Raw genomic sequence first — 24087 nt, 5'->3', positions numbered from 1 at the left:
TAATTGAATGTTTTATTCTGCTGCCATCAGTTGTCTACGTCGCTTAACAATATCGACTCACTTTTATCAAGTTTCTATTATTCTTCCCCCTTTTGATTTTCCTTTTCGTTACAAAAAAATTAGTTACAGTTTTTTTCTTCTTCTACAGATTCCTCGATCCGTCATTAATATAGGAAAAGGGATCACCTGGGAACTACCTGCGCCTGTGATTCGTAGAATGTGTTTTGTTTTTCGAAGCTGCTGACTTTCGGAGGCCCCAAGCGCGCGCTTCAGCCTCTTGTGCTATGATCAGGCACTGCAAATTAAAATTTTTTTTTTTTTTTTAAGAGCTGTGAAGAAGTCCCTTGGCATTCGGATGACGTGCATCCGGAATCCGGAAACTTCATTAAACAACCGTATGAGACAACCGTATATTGATAGGATCTTGCTCCCACCCAATTTCCAGCTACGCAACTGTCTCCAGCTGAAATTTCTTTTTCCAGCCCACTTGCTGGCGCCATCTTACTTTCTGTGTTTTTCTATTAATTCGAGGAAAAAAAGCATTACGTCATTCTTTGACGTATTTTATGTTTTGGACCTTTTGCGGTTTTTCGTTTCCTGTCTAGGGTTATAAATTATATTAAATAATTGCCATTACGTTGAGCAAAGTGTAGAAAGTCTAGATAAATATCCCCAAGTTAAGGTAAGTAAACCCATCTTTATTAGCAGCTTTTCACAAAATTGCAGGAATTTCGAAAAATTGCAAATTGTTCGGCGAATAATTTTAGCATGCAATATGTTGGGAAAATATTCAAGATTTGAGCTTCACAGCAAAAAGAAAATTAAAATGGTGGGAAACAAGAAGGTGCTCGACTTGCTGCATAGTCGAGGAAATACACCTTATGATGAAATTCTCGCCTCTTCAGTCTATAAAAAATAAAATTGTTTTGTAATTTACAGTTAATTTTTTTTAAAACAAAGACATAAAATACAGTATTAAACTAAATCACTTACAAAAGGTACATTTTGTGACAGAGCCTACTCCAATATTTTGGACTCTTCAAAAGCATTAAGTATATATACGAAAAACATATAGCGATTAAAAATAACGATAACTTAATTAATTTGAATAGCGGGATGTAAATATATGACGTATGGAATGACGCCATATATAAGAACGAGCAATTATTTATTGTGATAAGTCTCAATGCGAGGTTTTAATCATATTTTTAATTTATTTAAATTAAAATATATGACCTCCACCACGAATTAGTAGTGTGTTGCTCCTGTACATCACACTTTTCCTTTAACAACAAAGTCATGCTGGTCATCTCTCTAACACCTTTCGGTAAAATTTTTGAATTAGAAAGGTAAAAACACCTCATACAATTAATTACTTGGCTTCTGAAATAAATTATTTATTATTCCCCAAACAAAAACTAATTTTCTAGTTATGTGTATTAAGCATATTAATAAAGTATATTTATTTTAAATAAGGAAAGTTAAGCATTAGTGGAATGCTTTGGTACTAAGATATAAAATATTTGAAAAAGTGCAGTTAATCGATTTGGATTGCGAACGGTTCAAATATTAATAATAATTAAAGAAATAATTGTAACCTATTTTATTAAATTTTATATACATGTAAATATTTCCGTTGCTAACACAAACAAAATTACAAACACTAATCACAATCCATTATTTTTTCGTGACGTTCATTATTATTTCGTGACCTTATCCTCATCGATAAATAATTAGATAAAGATTTTGAAATAGGAATAACAATTTCAAATTACGAATAAACGTTTAGAATATCGTCTAATTTGTGTTTTGTTAATTCTTCTAAATCTTCTAACTCATAATATACTGTATTGCAAATCCTTTCTGTTATTTCCTGCCGTAAGATGGCGCCAGCAAACAGAAATCTCGCGTTCACAAGAGCGATAGGATGACACCATTACAACATTGGCCACCCAACGACCAATAGACGAATCGCCCGAGCAGAAAAACACGGATATTGGTTAAATCGAAAGGTGTCAAAGCACGTGACGTAACAGAATAGAATTATACTAATCTCGCATCGTAAACAAAGGTATCAAAAGTAAACAAAGGTAGCATCTTGGTTTAAACACATGATTGATAAGTCTGGCATAAATATGCAATGTACTGCCTTTTGTTTTCTGGTTTTATGCTGGGGTTTAACAATTTGCTCCGCATCATCTTCGAGGGTGCGCGATGTTGATCTCGATGCTAACAGAAATGTGGTAAATTTAAAATTTATACATACTATAGTAATTATTTAATATATTTTTTAAGTTGTAGATTATTTTTTATATTTGTTTTAGACCCAATTAATAACCAGCAGAGGCTATCCAGTGAAAGAATATACGGTTCGAACGAGAGATGGCTATCTTTTGAAACTGTTTAGGATTCCCTACGGCCGAAAAAATCGTAGACGAAACACCAGAAATCGTCGGGTAGCTTTTCTGCAACACGGCTTTCTAGGATCCGCTTCTGATTGGGTGATAAATTTTCCCAGCCAGAGCCTTGGTAAGCCTTCGTTTAAGGGAGATTAACTGATGAATTTCAACAGCCAAAACTTCTTATTGGAAATCCTTATATTAAAAATATAATAATTGTTTCTGTGCAAACTCCTTATTAATTTGGCGATAATCAGTATACTGATTATCTACGGTTTCTATTCTGCACAGATACAAATGCGTTCTTAGTTTTGCACAGGTTCGAGTACGTTCAAATACAATAAAGTAAATCATTAATCAGTTAACATTTCTTGCCAAAGAGAATAATAATTCTTCTAGTGTTTTTAATTTATGTTAAACTATTTGTAGGTTATATTTTGGCCGACGAAGGTTACGACGTATGGCTGGGAAATCAGAGAGGTAACATCTACGCCCGAAGGCACGTCAGATATTCACCCCAAAGCAATCGATTTTGGGATTTCAGGTCAGTTTAAAGCGAAGACTGCGGGATTTTTGTAGATAAATATAAAACGTTTATTTTCAGTATCAACGAACACGCCAAGTACGATACACCGAATAGCATAGATTTTGTCCTGAAAAAAACTGGTCAAAGACAGTTGTATTACGTCGGATGGTCGCAAGGTTGCATGATAGCCTTCGCATTTCTCTCCGAGAAACCCAGATACAACAAGGTAAGTGATGTCTATACTTACAATCCACACTGCATTTACCAGTTATTTAAAGTTAAAATATTGAATTTTTCAGATTAAAGCGATATTTGCTTTAGCACCAACGGCGACAGTCGGTTATATTCAGAGTCCTATTCGTTATTTAGCTCCTTTATCTAATAACTTTCGAGTGAGCTTAATGTCTAATACTAAATATTTTTTCGTTAAAGATTTAAACTTAAGATTGGTTTAGCTTTTATTTTCCGCCCTAGGACAAAGAGAGCTTTTACCAAACAACTACATCACAAGATTATTTGCACAGTCCGTCTGTAGCAGTCCCTTAAACTCGGTATGCTCCAATCTGTACTTTCAAATAAATGGATATGACTTTCGTCAATTAAATGAGGTAAGATCGGAAAGATTGCTACGAAAATTCGAAATTATCTTTACTAATTTAAATATATTTCAGTCTCGCCTGCCCGTCTACTTTTCTCATTTACCTGCAGGAACATCTACTAAAACCCTCATTCATTACGGACAGGTAGGTTATACAGTGTATTCGATATTTCGATGAAATTAAAATATAAAGAACTGATATGATTTAAGCTGTACCGTAGATGGTAAATTCGAAAAAGTTTCAAAAATTCGATTACGGGAGAAAAAAAAATATGAAAAAGTACAAACAGGTAAGTAGAAAGCTTCATATTCTATATTTAAATCTTTACTTTTATCCATTTATGTGATAATGTCTACCTATTAGGCTTATCCACCGGAGTATAAGCTCGGAAAAATTCGAACTCCCATCGCAATCTTTAAGGGCTTAAACGATAAACTGGCAAATCCTAAAGACGTGGGTATACTTGGAAGCCGCATTCCGAATAAGTTAGCGGATTATCAAGTGAGCCTAAGAGAATGGGGTCATCTAGATTTCGTATATGCTACAGATACAAAGAAATACGTTTATGACCCTGTAGTGCGAATAATGAAAACTGTTTAAAAACTTTATGTACGATTTTTACTTTTTTTCTGATAAGTAGATAAATACAACTTGCACCTAAATTCTTTAATATTTCCCTCACTGACGTCGTTGTCCTTTACGAGCTTGTTACCTTAATACGCCCGTTTAAACTTTGTCTATGACTAAATTTTAAACCACACCGGCTACGTTCCATTTTATTTAACGTATAACGAGTTGTTCGACGTCGACGGTAGGATAAAAATGATAAACACACCAGTTTTACTCTTCAGATCGGACGTAAATTAATGCATTTATCAGTATGGTTTGCTGTAATTCAATGAATGCTTAACCAGTACGAAATATTCTTTGTATTAAAATTTATAATTTGGATTTCATATAAACTTCACATAATCTGATGACTTTGATCTACAGTCATTCCTTTACGATGATTGAGAGCTTCATGTATTTGAATCACCTGTAGTTAATGAAATAGAAATATGTAATAAATTAGTATATTTAATTATTATTCGTAGTTGTTAGGAAATAATTTCTTGGCTCAGAATGCTGCATTACCGTTAGCTACAGATTATCTGTTAATTTAAATAATCTCTATATATAAATGAGGATGTTTGTTTCTTTGTTTGATCGCTATACACTCTTAGGCCGTTCAATCGATTGCTACGAAACTCGGCAGTTACGTTCAAATACATCTAACTTAAATAATATCTTACATCCCACGCCAAATTATCAATTGTATTTTTATATATCAATTAATTTCTTTCTACATTTGATTGCTGGGTTTACACGGAATTGGAAAAAAATTTAACAAAATAATTAACTAAATATAATTCTTCAAAAAAAGATATAGTTTTAAAAATATATATATTGTATTCACCGAATTACTGCGACAATGATATAGAGCGAAATAGATGCGCCATTACGCCTTTACTGCGACAGGTAGCATATAGCACTTGCCTGCATGGTGTGGAATAGTTTTACCCCGTACATCGTACTTTTCCTGATAGCGTTAGAGTCGTGCCGGTTATGTATCTAACTCCGTTCAGGGGATAAATTTTGAATTAAAGTAACGTAACTTGCGGTACAAATCGGAAGTTCGTATACAGTTAATCCTGTTCTCTTTCTCTTACGATTTCCATGTTTGGTCTCAATCTAACTTCGTTTTCAAAATTAAGGAAAAACAAAACAGATGGACGACAGTGAGAATTTATAAGTCTGCAACTTTTTCAAATTGCAACCCAATAAGTACCCTCCAGTAACCGAGTGGATAAAACCACCGAACACCGGCAGTCGGTCGTGGGTTCGACCATGGCCAACGGACTGGCCATGTGGAGTTTTCCAAATTTTTTCGCTTTAGTACCACTTACATTAGGAACAGCTTTACACAAAAGTCTTCCCGGGATGCATCTCCCTCGGAAGATAGCTCACGTGTCGCGTTGCCGTAACTAAATAAACCAAACCAATTCTAACGAGCAATTATTTATCGTGACGTCGTCAAAATACTGGGCTGCAATTTTTCGTCACAATGTTATCAATTCTTTTAGTGGTGTTCTTGTCCTTATAGGTCATTATTTTTCTGTTAGCAATAGAGTCGTGTCAGTCATATATCTAACTCCGTTCAGAAGAAAATATTGAATAGAAGTAACATGACTTCCGGTTTGCACCAGAAGTTATATAGTTAATTCGTCCTCTTGCCCCTAAGCTTTCCGTGTCTCGTTTCGAGTTTCATCTATCTAACTCCCTTTTTTAGTTTAAGGAAGGACAGACAGACAGATGGTCGGAATTTATAGGTCTACATTTTTTTTTTTTTTTTTTCAAATTGCAGCCCGATAATTTTTCTATAAAAGTAATATTTACTAAAACATATTTTGCACGTAGTTTATACAGTCTGTTGCCAAAATTTAAACACTTTATTATTACATAAAAGCATTTTGACAAGGTTATTTTTATTTAAACAAATTTTATATGAAGACTTTAGGACGTTAAGGTTAGCAACTTCGATTTTGTGCAGGACCATCACAACCTATTCAACACTGATGACTTTTCAAATATTAATAGTATACAGATATTAATTAGTAGTCGTCAACTGTCCTCTCTTCCGGGAGACGTCAACGACTACTTTTAATCAAATTACTTCCTTAACCCCCTTCTTTCTATCGGATCAGTGGTATGATGGCATTCGAATAGGAAATTTACATAATACGAGGTTACTGGCGAGTACAAAATATAATTTAAGTAGTTTTCAAGGGTGCCGAGTTTAAATATTTGGTCCGTTTCTTGAGAAATTTCATTGGTTGACAGAATACCGTTTGATATTTCGCTGTGAATGGCACAGTTTCTTAGAGTTAATATCAAAATTAATACATCCAAGAACAACCTCAACTTTCTGTCACTTCCATACAATTAGTAAGGTGTTGTGCAAGTGTATCAAGATTTTATAAGCTATATCTTCCCAAACTTTTATTACAGATTCCTTTAGCTCTAGCAACAGCTGAAAATTGTTACTCATGTTAACACAGTAGACACTCTACAGATTTTCCGTAGGGTTTAAGTGATGCGATCAGGCCGAAAAAAATTTGCTGCCGGAACCATTGTTTAATATAATTACATATATCAATTGATTCATTATCTTTTTGGGAAACTCGATTCCTCATCTGAGTCGAACTGAGCGCCAAACATTCAACGTAGGCTTGAGAATTAATTCGTACGTAAACAGAAAGGGATCGGTTTTTGCTTAAGCAGAAAACTGAACTCGGATCATTATTGCGCCTCCCCATTTGACAGTTCATTTCAGGTGCTTGGATGCCTCTCAAATCATGCCAGTAGGAATTAATACCATTTGCATCATCTAGATGAAATATTTTGTCGTCAGAAAATAGCACTGTATCATGAGTTTCCTGACGAAATCAAAGATAAGTTCTGTGCATAAAAATTAGTAGTGGTCTTTCCTTCAGTTTCATGAATTTTATATTACCGGCGTTGTTACCGGTAATATAAAACACAAGAATCAATGTTCGATTAGCTTTTACTAATAAAATTTCGCATAATATTTATAGTTATATTAGAAAACAATATAACAATATAGGTAATCTTAAAAAAACAGGTATAGTTTATAAGATAGAATGTAGTTGTCAATATCCAAAAGTTTATATAGGTGAAACTGGCCGAACATTAGAATAAAGGATAAAAGAACATGAAGCAGCCATTCGGCTTGAGTACAATAGATCCCCTTGGTAAACACATACAAAAAAATAAAAAATGTCAAATTAATAGAAACAATATAAAAATTCTACACTCAGAAAAAGATACGTATAAAAGAAATTCGAGGAACATATTGAAATAAGTAAACACCCCAAGAAAAATCTAGTTAATATTTTTGACGGTATGCAAATAGACCCTCAGTGGTATAATTTAATAGAGGACGCCACAACACATTGTGCATTGTAATAAAACCACAATGCAAAATACGTTGTACGGTTTGTCCGAATGGATTAGAAATACTACATAAAACCTATTGGTGGTATGTATTTATATGCCATTAATATAAAAACATTTTCTAAAATAACTTACTTTTTAAATTACAATTGTTATGTCACAGAATATTAACATTCATAGAATTTTACTAAAGTGTACTGGTATCTACCCACTTTAAGTCTATAGAAATTGTAAGTTTTTATAAAAAATTTTTAGTATTTTAAATGGAGTTATGTATTTTGTGTTTTTATATAACTAAATATGTTAAACTTTCATAATTTACAAAAGAAAATTTCTTTATGTAGAATACTGGAATGTTATGTATGTTTATGGATGATATAAGTATTGAGAAAGAAATTTTATGCCGTTTTATGGTATGTAAACGGTTATGTTATGTAAAAAATCCCTCTTTTCGCGATATCCAGATAATGTTGTGTTCTACTTATATTATTGTTTCTTCCATATAGCACTTAAAAATATAAACTTTTGCTTAAAACAGTAAAAATCATCATTCACACACAAACACACACACACACAAATGGTAACTATTGATATAATAGAATTAGAACTGGCACTTTATAGATTTACATTTTGTCAAAGAGTAAAGCTGTTATCGTTTTTCTTTTCTATTTGCAACACGCAACACGTAGCGTATTATAGAGTACACGTACAAACATGTGTTATCAACAGGAACAGAATCTACAGATCGATAATTAGCATTATTTGCAGATCCTTTAGAATACGTTATTTAAATGGCCAAGTAATTTGTATTCGAATCGCGTCACAGTTTGTTTCGAAGTTACTCGCATGTTTTATTTACATTATTATTAAAAAATTTTTACTGATAGTTAAAAAGATTACATACGAATTTGTTAAAAGCATTAACATAGCGAACCCTCCTCTTATAATTTGATAAATAATAATATCAAGAAAAATAATTTCATGATTGATAAATCCGTATGAATTTATTGAAACATGTGGCATAAAAAGAAATTAAAAAATAGGCACACAAAGAAGCATTGTGTGTGTTGCAGTTTCAAAAGCTGCAAATATTCAATAATAAATCAGATGTGAATACGTAGCTTACTTTAAACCGCATTATTTAGAAATGTTATGATTTATATATGTTTTTTAATATTTTTTTTTTTTTGAAAAGTTCCAAAAATTCCAAATATTGTTACAAAATTAACTAGTGGCTTCGTCCCCTGGTCCAACTCTTCCTTCTCTCTCAATGGGCTTGGCTCATCCATTCTAATACAGACTTTTCGTAATAAAAATTTAATAATACGTATATATAGGCTATAGACAGATGAAAAGAATTGTACAATTCCGAGTGAGGATTACGTAAACTAAGTTCATTGGGGTCTAATCAGAGCTCTTCTGATAACTCGACGAAAGGGATACACAAGATGTTCGATAGTTTCTTTGGCAAAAGGCAATTAACGAATCTTAGACAAATCACGTTCCTGATAATCGATTGAAACGTGTCTGGGTTCCACGCTATCGCACACTTTAACCAATTACAATTTAGTTATGATTGTGCTTTTGTCACGCGACTAAAACCGCCGTTTTCGAAGAGAAGCACGTGGTTTTAGTGTTGTCGTGTACTAGTGTTTGCCGAACTTTATGCATGAAAATATCTTTTCAAAGAATATACACGCAAATTTTATATACTTCATTTGTATTCAAAACTATCATTTTAATTTATACAAATGGAAATTAAACACATTATATTTTTTAAATAGTAACTATAATATATTTACTTATTTTTGACTTAAATTTTAATTAGTTTTTCATAAATATTTAATTTATTTTTACGGGCAGAGCATTTTTAAAAAGAACATTTCGGCTGTAGCTAATCTCTTTATTTATTACATATATACAATATTAATGGCTTCGGAAGACGCCGATACTTTTTACAATCGGTATGACTTAGCTGAAGCAGAAACTGAGATTCGCGATGTCGAATGCTAACATTCTCTGTTTCTAATTGCTCTCAAAGTAATACAGGTATACCTCGAGTTACGTCGTTCTCGATTATACGTCGTTTGTCAAAAAAGTATATGGAAAAATAAAAATCAAGTTTAAGTCATTTTATTCGACCTTACATCCGTCCGCCACAAATATTGAAGTCGTACTATCACTAGAAAAGCGTTAAAAGCACATAAAATCATATTAAAATATGTACATTTACAGTAAATGTTAATATAATCATCATAAATCCTAGAGAACGAACATGAAAATATCTGTGTTTCTGTGTTGTCGTCATATTTAGTGGTCTTTAAGTGCTCATTATTGGCGTTTTCCACCTTAGTTTCGACTTACGTCGCTTCTCCTGGAACCAATTACCGACGTAAGGCGAGGTATACCTGTATTAGCCTTCCACCTAAAAGCTGCCGTGTTCTTTTTTAATTTCGTTACGTTCCTAATTACAGTTAGGAACGTAACAAAATTAGCGAGGTTGAGGCCGAAGTTTTCAACGCGAAAACGTGTATGTCGGACGTTCGGCGCCGCTTTCCTGTAAGCCTAGAAGTTTGACAATGGCTTTTGAAAAGTCAGGGGGATCATGCTCGACATTCCAAACGCCATTGTCAAACTTCTAGGCTTACAGGAAAGCGGCGCCGAACGTCCGACATACACGTTTTCGCGTTGAAAACTTCGGCCTCAACCTCGCTGTTAAACTTACAGCGCAAACGTCTAGACCCCGAGCGAGCAATTTAATTTTTAAATTAAATTACTCGCTGAGGCAAACAGTGCCAATAGTCCGAAGCTCGTTTTGTGGTATTTTCTGGCCATAGTTACAAATTACAAATGCTTTATTCGTAATTACTGTTAGTTAAAAATGAAAACAAATTAAATTTTTTGATAAACATCTTATAAATGAATGATTTCTCCATAAGAAAATACGATAATGTTTAGAACGGAATGCTAAAACTCGTAAGATTATAAGATGTCAGAACTGTAAACCAGAAATTGTAATAGGGTGAAACTTCCATTAACGGACACTCCGGAATAGCGGACGCCTCTATTTAACGGATATTTTATAATATTTAAAAATATAAAAGTTTTCTTAATAAAATATGATAAGTGATGGCACTACCAAAATGTTAAACATTGCCGGGAAAATTGAGCAATACGTCACTAGTTTATTGAATAATAGAATTTGGTTACCTTCTGGTGATTAAGAAAAGGGTAACTCAGACGGAAATGGCAGGCACGTGCCCCAAGTACTCCATTGTACGGGCAACTATGCTTGCTTATCCGAGGCTATCGGAACCAAAAATGAAAAGTTCGTTACAGAATAGCATTTTCTTAGTCGAATAAACCCAATCACGTGATTAGATAGAAATTTGCTTCTTATCGCATTAGTTATTTTAACGATATTTAATATAAAATACCTCTCCAGATTCGTTTGGAAATACACATCCACACTAAAATTAATCAGGAAAAAGTACAGATTTTATCCAAATCCCTTAAGAAACGTTCAGATTTTTTCCATCAAAATCGAACATAGAAAAACTTTCGGATTCCAGAACAACAGACCACTCGATATACAATAAACGAGACTTCTCCACTCCTCGCCAGAGTAAATATAGATTTGTTTTAAAATTTTCATTTAAATAATAATTAATCGAAGTATCATTAAAGTAAGATTTTAAAATTATTTTTAATTAATTGAAAATTGATGATGTAATTAAATCACGCCAAATATTTAAATTAAATGCAAGTGAGAGAATTAAATGTTGGATTTATTTCTTTCGCCATTAAAATGTTTTGTTAACAACGATATTTTTCTCATTACACCACCAAATCTAGCGGATTTCATATTTAATAAGGAAAAAATGAATAGAAGAAAATAGGGCGTACGTGACCGATTTATAAAAAGGTAGAGGTGCTTGGAGGCGAAAAAAAATTTCACTTTTTGCGTGCGTTTTATTCCACGTGCTAAGAGGGATATTAAAAGAAAAATAAACAGTTCGATCCGTTAACACCGAAAACGACATTTACTTACAAATGGGAAAATAACTTTCTACAATTTTCTGTTATGAAAATACAATATCGATAGTATCTGTAGTCCAACACTTTTCAGGGCGGCGCACACGGTAAATAACATATAAGGAGCATCGATATTATTAAATTTTGGTGGTGATAGATGGAGGGATGCCGAGATACAGGGGGGTCATATGTCATATCTCGAGAAGGGTCGGAATTAATGAAGATGTTATTCGTTATTGTCATTTACAATTTTTTCTTAGATATGAAACTCCTCCCTACCCTCAAAATTAAGTTTTCATATGCTATTTTAAAATAATTAATAATAACAATTTTTTATAACAAAATCTCAGAACAGATGGCGCTACACACATTAATAATATAAAAGTTATTTTTTAAATAAAATGTCATAACAGCATTGAAAGTCATGTAACTGATGGCTGGAGTGTTTTTATTAATTTTTTGGCATTCTTTTTAGATGATAACGTTTTACTTTTCCAAAAGTTTGAATATTTTTGAGTTAGTCTCATTCCTATTTCAGTAAAATCATTCTTCGTTTATAGAGCATAATTTTCATATTTTAATTTAAAATTAAGACTTTCTAATATATTAGATCTTTAGAAAATATATAGTAATTCCGACTTCCATATTTATTATCTTTGTTTTATGGTAGATGTTATTACAAGTTACAACAATAGATATCGTTGCGGACTTTTAAAAAATAATAATGTTTACCTATTGGTACTCAAAAACAATCTCGACCCGCTATGAACTGTACGGTTCGAGATTGTTCTTGAGTACCAAAGGAAACGGTCGAGAACCGCGCAACTTTTTCCCTCGAAAATATGTTCGAATGGCGAATTGTTAGAGTTCGGAACGGTTTCATTACAGATGTGCCGCTGTATAACGTTCTGAAGTAAGATGTAGTATCAGCATTTATTATATTAGTAGTATTTAATAATTTAATTTTAAATTACTTTCGAGAACATTTTAATATTCAATATGACTTAGGCAGAATGCATATAATAATAAAAACACCTTACATAATTACAAATATATTAAAAGTTTATCACCCCACTCTACCAGGCCAAAACTCCATTGGTGGAAACTATGTCGATGGTATAGAAATAAAAAGAAGGAAAATCGTCTGTAAAGAGAAAAGTCATACCTTTAATCGATAGAAATGGAAGCGGAATCAAAAGAAAGCAAAAGTTAAAAGTGATTTTTTAAATTAAAACAATGGAAATTAGATGAATAAATTTACCGTAAACTATACTTCAATATCCAGCATATTAGCAACATTTACATTAAATTATCCAAACTTTTATTATGGTACTCAATGCAATGTGAATTAGCAAAAAAGTTGTTTCGTTTCTTTTTGTCTCGTTCTGTTCTGAAGTAAACATCTCCTTTTTTGATGTTGGATTTCTTTCTTCCGGAATCTTTTTTGTCAAATATTTGGAAAAGTGGAAAATTATTCTTGAATACGGATTGTAAACCAAGCTCCATTTCTCTGGTTCCACGGGTATCTCAAATAACTGTCATTTTATACCATGCCTAAAAGTTCTTACTACGAACCTTTCCTCGAAACGCTAATGTTAAAACTTCGATTACAGTTCCTTTTCATTCCTAAGAATTTGTCTGTTCCGGGACTCAAACAATTTTTTGTTGGATTTACAGAAATTTCTTATCGTTCTCGCTGTCTTCATAACAACTACTTTTGCAGCTACGAACAGAGCAGGTTGCTAACATAATTAATGTTTATCTGAGAAGTTTACTCATTCCCAATTCTCGCACCTCTTCTTCGTAAAAGAGACGCCTTTCGCCATGCGTTTTCCTTCGTAAAACCTGAAGTTTCCGCCGCATCTTTTTAAAAACACACGATATAAAACCGAATCTGACGATTTTATATTAAAACACACACAAATAAATAAATAAAACTGAAACAAATAAAAATACACAAAACTGTTTTAAAATGCACAAGGCTAATGCCTCGCAAACTTTGCTCGTTGAACAATCGGAAAGTCGTTCTATCCAGAGCAGTTGTGTCTATAACGAAAACGAAAAGTGATTACAATGGCATCTCTCCATCTATATTATCTACTGAATGGTAACCTCGATTAAGTCTGTCGGAAATATCAAGGAAACATTTCTCATTCGTGTTCATGCAGAATTTCGATAAACTTACACAGCCGATTGCAGAGACAGAGATTACGTTAAACGACGTTTAACAACAGAACGGCCTATAGACGTTGGCTGGCTGAACCGCGGTTAAAAATGCATTGCAAAGACGACGACCGTCTATTTCTGAACGTCGTCTAAACGAATCTCGGCAAAACATTGGCTGTTACTTTCTTCGCCATTACTCCCTTGTTTTAGAAGTAATTCAGCCAATCAGATTATTCGTGTTGTGGCCGTCGGCCATGATATTGTATATTTTGTATATTTTATATTGAATTAGTCTTAGATTTTCTTTGTTCCTTTGTCTAACTCTTTCTAGAACTTTCTTTGTCTAACTCTTTCTAGAACTTTCTTTTGTCTAACTCTTCCTAGAACTCTCTTTGTCTAACTCTTTGCCCTTGGGGGAGGATTATCTTTCCCTCAATAGTAAGAACAAAAGAGGGAGTGAGGCCCTGAAGCAAAACAGACAGAAAGAGTGCCAGTCTGGGTCGAGCTCTTGACGAGAGAAGGTAGCGCTCCAGATCGAGTGTCCGACGATTGGAGGCTACGAGGAGCCAAGGAATCGATAGGAAGGAATTCCTATAAGAGAACTTTGAAGGAAGTCTGGGTTGGAATCCCGAAGAGGTAGGAGCTGAAAAGGAGTGCTCCAGAAAGGGAGAAGGGTGATCTAAGAGGATAAAGTGCAGAGAGAGATCATCGAGGAAAGACGACTCAGTCTGAAAGAAAAAGATTATAGACGAAAGATCTATAAGGAAAAGGGCTACAAGCGTAACAAAAGAGAGAGATCCGAAGTTGTTCCCCACCAAAAGACACATCGCAAAGAAACCCGGGTATTTCTACTACTTTTCTTATCTTTCCTTATTTCTTCTATTCTTCCAATTTCTTTTAGTTTTAGTTAGTATAAGTTAGTATAAGTTAGTGTAAGTGAATACGGTCCTCGTCAGATTGTCGCGTGTGTGCAAGATAACTGTTTTTGAGGACAAATATTTAATGCCTATATATATATATTAAATTCTGGAAGTTGTAAAGTTGGGATCCTATGTAAAGAACCTGTTCAGAGAGAATAAAACTACTTTGTATTAAGTTTTATTTTGTACCATTTCGCTCGCGGGATCGTGTACCTCTTGTTACGAACACCACAGTGTGACGTCAGAAACATGGCGACTGTGTCGAAAACGTGTAGGAACTTTTCGGAAGAAGAAAAGAACGTCCTGGCGGAAATTATTAAAAATTATCCCGTAATTGAAGAGAAGAAGTATGATAACCGTACTCTAGCGTCAAAAAAAACCGCATGGGAGAAGATTCAAAACGAATTCTCTTCGTCATTTCCCTGTAGAGCAGCTCGTACAATAGCACAATTGAAAGGCAAGTATGAATGTAAAATATTCATTTCAGATTATAAGATGTTAGTTAATATTTTTTACCAATATTTTTAACATTAATAATATCAAAGTAGAATAATAATTCAAAATTTTAATAAAAAGAAAATAGAAAATACTAGAAAAGTATATCTTATGATCTATGTCAGGGGTGGCCAACAAGTCGATCGCGATCGACCGGTCGATCGCCAAGCCAATTTTGGTCGATCGCTAGCGATGTCTTCACTTAATGTATTATATTTGTAACCGAACGCAACTGTATGCATACAGTTATGACTCGACTCATAAGCAGTGAGTGCACTTCGTACTGAAACAGTGTATAAACATAGTATGTATTTCGCACTTCCCCCTCCCCACTTAGACTATGCCTATGACAACAAGTCGATCGCGACACATTTTTACGATAAAAAGTAGATCTTATGTGCACAAAAGTTGGCCACCCCTGATCTATGTTATAGGTTACTGGAAGCGATTAAAAATAGATGCCAAAAAAGAGGCAGATAATAACCGACGTGCTGCACATATAACAGGTGGAGGACCTGATGGAACTGTACTTAAGGAGCAAGAAATACATAAAATTTATTATTTGAGTGGTTCAGGCAAGTCTCTGAGACAAATTTCTGTTGCTGTAAATAGATGTACGAATGCTATTCAAAATGTTTTCCAACAAGGTAAAAATTATGGGCAAAAAAGAAAGTCAGGACAGCCTAAATGTTTAACATCAAGAAATGAGAGAGAAGTTTTTAAGCTTATAATTAATAAAAGCAAGTCAACAAGGCAAGCTGCTGCTGAATTACCAATAGATTTATCTCATGTGACTGTTTGGAGAACTTTAAAAAACAATGACAATGTAATTTATTTAAAAATAAAGTTGAAACCACCTTTTAACTGCCAAACACAAATCAATGCATTTAAACTGGGCTAATGACAAGATGGGATGAACTGAAGAATGGTTAGAAATAATGTTTAGTGACGAGAAGAAGTTTAATTTAGATGGCCCTGATGGGTTTTCATATTGGCATAATTTAAGAAGAGAAAGCAACGTTAAAATAAGCCAGCAACAAGAGGCTGGGTATGTAATGATTTGGAGTGGTTTTGGAAGTGAGTGGAATGGATGGAGAGGTAAAACTGATTTAGTAATTGCTGACAAAATTATGTTTTAAAACATATAAAACTGTTTTTTATAAAACAAATTTAAATAAATTTTGAAAAATCACATCACAAAATTTATGGTGTTCCTTATACTTTTATAACAGAATGTAGAAGAACAGATTAAAAATCAGTAATAAAATATCTAAGTAATGTGCTAAGTCCAAAATGTAAGTTTTAAACAAAATTTTGAAATTTGTAAATAAAATGAAGACATTAATTTATATTTTTAGCTCAGCTTTCTATGAATAAATTCTATAATGACTTTAAAACTGTTTTTAACCACATTATCAGATTTATGTTGACATTTTATGTATTTAATTTTAGTGTAAAATAACCAAATATATGGTAGAACAAACATTAAACATAGAAATCATAATTTAAATCTTTTTGAGGAAATATGGATGAATAAAACAATTGTATGAATGTTTATTTAATTTGTTACATAGGTTATGTTAAGAAATATTTTTATTTAAAATGAATAAAAAGAGAATTATTTTGTCTGTGATAGGCTCACTCTTTATCAAAATTGTATGGTCCTGAAAAGGACCTTTTGTGAAATTTCTACAGTACTGTTTCATTTAAGTGAAATGTTGCAGTACAATAGATCTTCGAAGAGCAGACCCTGAACTTAATTGCTCATTCACTGTTGAACTTTCTTCCTCTCTCTGTTCATTTGAATGCTCAATCAGAAACTCCTCCTCTTTAAAATCAATGGCCCAATTATGTAAAATTGCAGTGGCTATTATTATATTGAGTGTGTTGTCTAATTTCGTTCTTAGACAACTTCCTATGCAGGGAAATCGTCTTTTCCACACCCCAAATAATCTCTCCACGATATTTCTTGCTCGTGAATGAGCTTTGTTGTACCGTCTTTCGCCGTGATTCTGCGGATGTAGAAATGGGGTCATTAAGTACGGCAAACAAGGATAGCCACTGTCACCAACAAGATATCCATTACAATATCCTTGGTGAAGTTTTTCTTTAATACTGCTGTTTGAAAAAATTCTGCTGTCATGTGTTGAACCTGGCCACTGAGCAACAATATTCCTAATTTTCATTTTTCCATCACAGATGACCTAAAATATACATTTAAACATGCATCAATTATATATTTTCATTAAAGTTATCAGGTTGAGATATCAAAGATATTATTTGATATTTTTGATTTTCATGTCAAAGAAATATCAAGAATAACTGTTCATAACAAGGCATAACAATTTAAAATGTTAGAAAAATATATAGGCCATTGCATACTTAATAGTCATTTAAGCTACAATAAATTAGTTACAAAAATATTTGTGGAGAACAATAAAATTGTATTTTATTGAAATTTTACTTAAATATGTTATTTTCTTAACCTCATAATTAAGTAAAGATGATGATATATGTAAATAATTCTCACCTGGCAGTTAATAGAATAATAGGATTTTCTATTATAAAAAACTTGTGCTCTACTGCTGTCAGGACACTGGATAGGTATATGGGTGCAATCAATTGCCCCAATTATACCAGGAAAGTTATCCTTAGACAATACCGAAAAATCATGTTTAACAGATGGAAGTTCCGATTCTGTCGGAAATACAATTTCGGCATTCTTCAAATGAACCAATGCCTTTGAAACGTTTTGGATGGTTCTGATAAGGATATAACGATAATTAATAAAAAATGCAATATATAACTTATACAAACGTTAAATAAGACCTCATTCTTATAAACGTCTCTAACACTATACAAAAAATTTTTTAAATTTATTTAATAATAGTTTGATAGATACCTGCATACAGTAGAGACGTGAACTCCGATAAGATCACCGGCTACCCTCTGGTAGCTTCCGGTGGCATAAAATCGTAATGCCGTCAATAATTGTTGCTCGGTAGTTAACGGCAACCCTCTTCCATCTAGATGTTTAATTTCGTCGCCAATACGATTTAAAATGCGAACGAATCCAGATTTAGAAAATCTATACCGAATTCGAAATTCGTCTTCGGAATAGATTTCCATAGGATTATTCCGATCTCGCATTACCCTCTCTCTTCGTAATTGCCGAGATGAATAATGTTCTTGATTCTTCCCATTCGCAAGATGTATTAAATTCAGAATATCCATTATAATACGACCAACAAATGAATATGGCGTCTTATACTCAAGTAAAATGCTCTCTAAACCTGCTATCGAGGGAGTCTAGAAAGTAGGTCAAATAACTTGTTTCTAATCGCTGTCTACATTGTGGCAAGCGTGAAACTCTGTCTCTGCAATGAAATTTTTCTGACCCGCGGTCTACCCGATCTGTAAACCGCCGTCGGCCTTTAAACGTTGTCTCTGCAATCGGCGCACAGCGTTAATATTGACAGTCGGATAACACTTTGTTTAATGATTACGTCAATTGAGTTAGCTGGCCAGGTGTTTTTTCTAGTTTTAAAAGTCGCATTCTTACAATTTATTACTAGATTTTCTCATCTCTTCTGCTCAAAACTACTTCACACCAGGATTGATTAAGGAATAAGATTTATATTCTTACAAAGATAGTTAGAAAAAAAACATACGTAAATTAATCGCTATATGCACAAAATAACACCTTTTACTTATAGCTGAGATAATTTCTATTGAGAAAAACTAACGTTTTCGGCTTATTCAATAAGCCATCCTCAGGTTTTAACTTTCGAACAAAAAGGAACACTATCGTTCCATTAAAAGAATACAATTGTTTGAAAAAATTCAAAACATTAGTAACTGACAAAAAGGAAGAACATGGCAATATAAATAAATAAATATACAAAAATAAATAAATTAAAAAAAAAAAGGAAGAACATGGTAATATAAATGCACAATTAAATCGTTATATTGGGGATAAGAAGTAAAAGATAAAAAATAAAATATGAAAATAAAAATGATTCCACTGGTGATACTTTTAAAAAGAAGAATGGCAGAAAATCGAGGAATGATGCCAACAAGCTAAGACAAGCCTACGAGTTCGTGATACGAGTTTTCTTAACTACGAATTTCCAAGCTGTTGGTAGGCTGTCAGCGTCCCTCGCATTTATGCATGCCTCTTCCAACTTGCTTTTATAGATTTCAATTTTTTCTGCGGTACTTGCTAACGTTGGAGAGCTCAATGGTTTTACAATATCAGCTTCCTCCCATTTAATTACCGAGCCTTGGGTCTGCGCATATTGCGAAAGTACTGTTGCTTTGGATCCTTTCCTGACGTCATACTTGTGCTCTTTAAGTCTTTTCCCTAAACTTCTTGTTGTGACTCCTATGTAATCTTTTACGATACCTAGCTCAGCGTTCTCGTACGGGATTTTGTATACTCCTGCTCTATCTTCCTTCCTAAAGCGATCTTTATCATTCCTTAAGATTGTGTATAGGTTCGGAGCTCTTTTTAGAAGCATTCTGGTCCCCTTGCGGTTTGCAATTTCTTTCATAATGCCTTTTAAATTCTTGTTGTAAGTAAACTTTGTGATTTTACTGGGAACGTATTTTGAACCTCTTGTTGTGCCCATCTCATACTTTTTAACTAATCCTGCTATTGTGCCTTTCTTATACCCTAGGGATTCGGCCACTTGCGTCATTCTGTCGATTTCCTTATTTCTATTAATAACGTTGTCACAATAGGCATAGGCCCTTCTGATAAGAGCTCGGAATGCTGCCAGCTTGTAATGGTACGGGTCGTTAGAATGCGATGGAATATAAAGTGGGCTGTGTGTTGGTTTTACGTACACGTTGGAGGAAAAATGCCCTTCTTTGAACACAATATTAAAGGCTAGCGGGAACAAAATCAAAAGGCTAGCGGGAACAAAACTTAACACTATTTTACCCTTTCTCAAGAAATGCAATAACGCAAGACCAGGGATGCCAAGATTGTTTGCTTTCGCCAAGACTCACAAAGAAGGGAAGGAAGTAAGACCAATAGTAGAAAAACGCAAGGAACCGACTTTCATCTTAGAAAAGCGATTACACAAATATATATCCTCTCAGCTTGATAACAGCGCACTAGTAGCACAAGATCCTGCGAATGTGGTTGAGGAAATACAAAACTTATCATTAATGGAAGAGGAAGTGGCATCAGTTTTTGACTATGAAAACATGTATCCTTCCGTAAAAAACGAGTCCTGCAAGAAAGCCCTTTTAGAGTTCTTATTCGATGTGAACCCGGAATTAGCACGTTACAACGAAGAGATATCAGAAATGGTCAATCTAATATGTTATGAATCCTGCTTTAGTTTCAACGGTCAAGCGTACGGGCAAAAACGGGGAGTACCAATGGGAAGTCCGGTCTCAGGAATATTGTGCGAGTTGGTCATTAGAAAAATGGAGAAGAAAGTCCTGTATGATTTTAAAAAGGATGTATTATATTTCAAGAGATACGTGGACGATGTTCTTATTGTATGGAGGAATAATAGTATGATAGGCAAATTCGTAGAAAGAGTAAACAACAACAATGATGGCCTAAAATTGAAAATGGAACAAAAGAGTTCCCTTGCTATCCATTTTCTAGACATTAATATTGTGTTCAAAGAAGGGTATTTTTCCACCAACGTGTACGTAAAACCAACACACAGCCCACTTTATATTCCATCGCATTCTAACGACCCGTACCATTACAAGCTGGCAGCATTCCGAGCTCTTATCAGAAGGGCCTATGCCTATTGTGACAACGTTATTAATAGAAATAAGGAAATCGACAGAATGACGCAAGTGGCCGAATCCCTAGGGTATAAGAAAGGCACAATAGCAGGATTAGTTAAAAAGTATGAGATGGGCACAACAAGAGGTTCAAAATACGTTCCCAGTAAAATCACAAAGTTTACTTACAACAAGAATTTAAAAGGCATTATGAAAGAAATTGCAAACCGCAAGGGGACCAGAATGCTTCTAAAAAGAGCTCCGAACCTATACACAATCTTAAGGAATGATAAAGATCGCTTTAGGAAGGAAGATAGAGCAGGAGTATACAAAATCCCGTACGAGAACGCTGAGCTAGGTATCGTAAAAGATTACATAGGAGTCACAACAAGAAGTTTAGGGAAAAGACTTAAAGAGCACAAGTATGACGTCAGGAAAGGATCCAACGCAACAGTACTTTCGCAATATGCGCAGACCCAAGGCTCGGTAATTAAATGGGAGGAAGCTGATATTGTAAAACCATTGAGCTCTCCAACGTTAGCAAGTACCGCAAAAAAAATTGAAATCTATAAAAGCAAGTTGGAAGAGGCATGCATAAATGCGAGAAACGCTGACAGCCTACCAACAGCTTGGAAATTCGTAGTTAAGAAAACTCGTATCACGAACTCGTAGGCTTGTCTTAGCTTGTTGGCATCATTCCTCGATTTTCTGCCATTCTTCTTTTTAAAAGTATCACCAGTGGAATCATTTTTATTTTCATTTTTTATTTTTTATCTTTTACTTCTTATCCCCAATATAACGATTTAATTGTGTATTTATATTACCATGTTCTTCCTTTTTTTTTTTTTTATTTAATTTTGTATATTTATTTATTTATATTGCCATGTTCTTGCTTTTTGTCAGTTACTAATGTTTTGAATTTTTTCAAACAATTGTATTCTTTTAATGGAACGATAGTGTTCCTTTTTGTTCGAAAGTTAAAACCTGAGGATGGCTTATTGAATAAGCCGAAAACGTTAGTTTTTCTCAATAAAAATTATCTCAGCTATAAGTAAAAGGTGTTATTTTGTGAATTAGACTAATTATTGGCTGAGCTAGTATCTGCTTTATATATTGCTATATGTTTTTCGTATATATACATAAAAATTTTGAAGAGTCCAAAATATTGGTGTAGGCTCTGTCACAGATTGTACGTTTTGTAAGTGATTTAGTTTAATACTGTATTTTATGTCTTTGTTTTAAAAAAAATTAACTGTAAATTACAAAACAATTTTATTTTTTATAGACTGAAGAGGCGAGAATTTCATCATAAGGTGTATTTCCTCGACTATGCAGCAAGTCGAGCACCTTCTTGTTTCCCACCATTTTAATTTTCTTTTTGCTGTGAAGCTCAAATCTTGAATATTTTCCCAACATATTGCATGCTAAAATTATTCGCCGAACAATTTGCAATTTTTCGAAATTCCTGCAATTTTGTGAAAAGCTGCTAATAAAGATGGGTTTACTTACCTTAACTTGGGGATATTTATCTAGACTTTCTACACTTTGCTCAATGTAATGGCAATTATTTAATATAATTTATAACCCTAGACAGGAAACGAAAAACCGCAAAAGGTCCAAAACATAAAATACGTCAAAGAATGACGTAATGCTTTTTTTCCTCGAATTAATAATAAAACACAGAAAGTAAGATGGTGCCAGCAAGTGGGCTGAAAAAAGAAATTTCAGCTGTAGACAGTTGCGTAGCCGGAAATTGGGTGGGAGCAAGATCCCATCAATATACGGTTGTCTCATACGGTTGTTTTATGAAGTTTCCGGATTCCGGATGCACGTCATCCGAATGCCAAGGGACTTCTTCACAGCTCTTAAAAATAAAAATAAAAACTTTTAAATTTGCAGTGGCTGATCATGGCACAAGAGGCTGAAGCGCGCGCTTGGGGCCTCCGAAAGTCAGTAGCTTCGAAAAACAAGACACATTCTACGAATCACAGGCGCAGGTAGTTCCCAGGTGATCCCCTTTTCCTATATTAATAACAGGTTAAGGATCGAGGGATCTCTAGAAGAAGAAAAAAACTGTAACTAATTTTTTTGTAACGAAAAGGAAAATCAAAAGGGGGAAGAATAATAGAAACTTGATAAAAGTGAGTCGATAATGTTAAGCGACGTAGACAACAGATGGCAGCAGAAGAAAACATTCAATTAACAAATGAAACGACAATAGTTATACTTACAGCCTTAAATTAACCTTGAATTCATTTTTATACTTACTTTTAAAAACTTGAGAGATAAACGATGAGATAAAACAATCGTTAATTTGCGAGGAATTCGTTTATCTTTATAATCAAATATTCATTTAGATTAATTTTTAAACCAACACTTTTGCATCGTTGCAAAATGAATAGTACTTGCTGAGAAATATCTAAGTAAACATACTAAAACTCGTATAATTGTTAACAACTACATATATTATTTTTGATACCTAGATGCAAGAACGTTGAGAACTTGTAAGGGGTCGGAATTGAAATGGTCCCTTTTGACACTTAACCATCCCTTTAGACATTTTTTTTAATCAATCGAAATAGGAGAAAGATTTGTTTATTAGTTAAAAATGGTCTTAAAGATTTTAGTTTCTCTTAGTAATAATAACGTTAATTTATAGAGGTAGGAATCCTTACGGACACCTAAGTTCGAGTCTAGGAGGAAATTCCACGGTTCCATTCGACGGCCTACGTAGACGTCCTTGTTTTTACTTATTACGCAAATAATTACGTAATAAATGAAATTAGATTTGATATTTATAACAGTATTTTTCATTTTACTTGTATTATTTATAATTTAATAATATAAAAATAATACGGACTTTACACAGTAGGTTTTGTCCTTTTTTTTCCGCCGTTCGTACCATCCGCAGTCCTCAAGGCTTCACAATCCTCCGGAGACGACCTTTCTTTAGAGGCTACTGCCTCCGTGCAAAGATGCAAAGTAGGTAAAGCGTCCTCTGGTTTTTTGCCACAGTAAAAATATTACATTTTGAGTAAAAATTATAAAAAACATGGCCGGCGTTATTACATTTAATAATATAAAAATATAATACGGACTTTACAAAGTAAACTTTGTCCTTTTTTTTCCGCCGTTCGTACCATCCGCAGTCCTCAAGGCTTCACAATCCTCCGGAGACG

The 24087-nt window shown here is 33.7% G+C and overlaps 2 protein-coding genes across 2 annotated transcripts in view; both read left to right on the top strand.

The window, feature by feature from the left end:
• LOC136971012 (gastric triacylglycerol lipase-like) overlaps nucleotides 1-24087 on the top strand; it is a 39346-nt gene that overhangs the window by 4614 nt on the left and 10645 nt on the right. The window lies entirely within an intron of this gene.
• LOC136971011 (uncharacterized) overlaps nucleotides 2112-24087 on the top strand; it is a 32363-nt gene continuing 10387 nt past the window's right edge. The window contains exons 1-10 of the mRNA XM_067265494.1: nucleotides 2112-2243; nucleotides 2325-2529; nucleotides 2829-2943; nucleotides 3004-3151; nucleotides 3225-3317; nucleotides 3381-3533; nucleotides 3597-3668; nucleotides 3745-3813; nucleotides 3888-4100; nucleotides 20111-21394. Of these exons, the coding sequence (XP_067121595.1) occupies nucleotides 2112-2243; nucleotides 2325-2529; nucleotides 2829-2943; nucleotides 3004-3151; nucleotides 3225-3317; nucleotides 3381-3533; nucleotides 3597-3668; nucleotides 3745-3813; nucleotides 3888-4100; nucleotides 20111-21394 (2484 nt within the window). The remainder of the gene's footprint in view (nucleotides 2244-2324; nucleotides 2530-2828; nucleotides 2944-3003; nucleotides 3152-3224; nucleotides 3318-3380; nucleotides 3534-3596; nucleotides 3669-3744; nucleotides 3814-3887; nucleotides 4101-20110; nucleotides 21395-24087) is intronic.

The sequence above is a fragment of the Centruroides vittatus genome, unplaced genomic scaffold, assembly GCF_030686945.1.
Source record: "Centruroides vittatus isolate TY-2023 unplaced genomic scaffold, ASM3068694v2 contig_2258, whole genome shotgun sequence".
NCBI classification, from domain to species: Eukaryota; Metazoa; Arthropoda; class Arachnida; order Scorpiones; family Buthidae; genus Centruroides; species Centruroides vittatus.
The sequence above is the reverse complement of the archived record's forward strand: the minus strand, read 5'-3'. Positions and strand labels throughout refer to the sequence as shown.